The sequence below is a fragment of the Sinocyclocheilus grahami genome, unplaced genomic scaffold, assembly GCF_001515645.1.
Source record: "Sinocyclocheilus grahami isolate Dianchi unplaced genomic scaffold, SAMN03320097.WGS_v1.1 scaffold10426.1, whole genome shotgun sequence".
In the NCBI taxonomy this organism is placed as follows: domain Eukaryota; kingdom Metazoa; phylum Chordata; class Actinopteri; order Cypriniformes; family Cyprinidae; genus Sinocyclocheilus; species Sinocyclocheilus grahami.
In genome coordinates, this window is record NW_015513223.1 from 6,870 (window position 1) to 7,450 (window position 581).

Consider the following 581-nt stretch of genomic DNA (forward strand, 5'->3'; position numbering starts at 1 on the left):
CAGAGTACGGTACTGTCCTTGAGCTGAGAATCAACAGCGGTGGAAAGCTGCCTAACTTTGGATTCGTGGTGTTTGATGACGCTGAGCCTGTGCAGAAGATCCTCAGCAATCGGGTACGTGTGGCTTTCAGATGTTGTGCGGTACAGGATGTTTTGACTAATGCGCGATCATCAGAATGACCTTTTCTTTATGCCGTAGCCCATTAAACTGCGAGGAGACGTTCGGCTTAACGTAGAGGAGAAGAAGACCCGCTCGGCCCGTGAAGGTGACAGGCGGGACATCCGCCCCAGAGGCCCGGGGGGACCACGTGACAGGGTAGGCGGGTCAAGGGGACCGCCCACCCGCGGAGGCATGGCTCAGAAACCCAGTTTTGGAGCCGGTCGAGGCACAGGACCCAGTGAGGGTCGCTACGCAGGACCACGTCAGTGAGGCAGCTCCTACGTCATTCACTGCTGATGCAAGTCACCTTGGATAACACCGATGGCTTCCCTGTTCCCTGTCTCCATCCCTCACTCCAGGACCCAGGAGTGCGATTGTTCTTCTTTATCTGGACTCTTCCTTTTATTTCTGAGATTGAACTT

At 55.1% G+C, this 581-nt stretch overlaps 1 protein-coding gene across 1 annotated transcript in view; it reads left to right on the top strand.

Moving 5' to 3' along the window:
• LOC107578474 (ras GTPase-activating protein-binding protein 2-like) overlaps nt 1-575 on the top strand; it is a gene marked incomplete at its 5' end in the record, with an annotated part of 5,434 nt that extends 4,859 nt beyond the window's left edge. Inside the window, 2 exons of the mRNA XM_016264426.1 lie at nt 6-113; nt 199-575. Coding sequence (XP_016119912.1) covers nt 6-113; nt 199-429 — 339 coding nt within the window. The remainder of the gene's footprint in view (nt 1-5; nt 114-198) is intronic.
• Between the last annotated feature and the right edge of the window lie 6 nt (nt 576-581).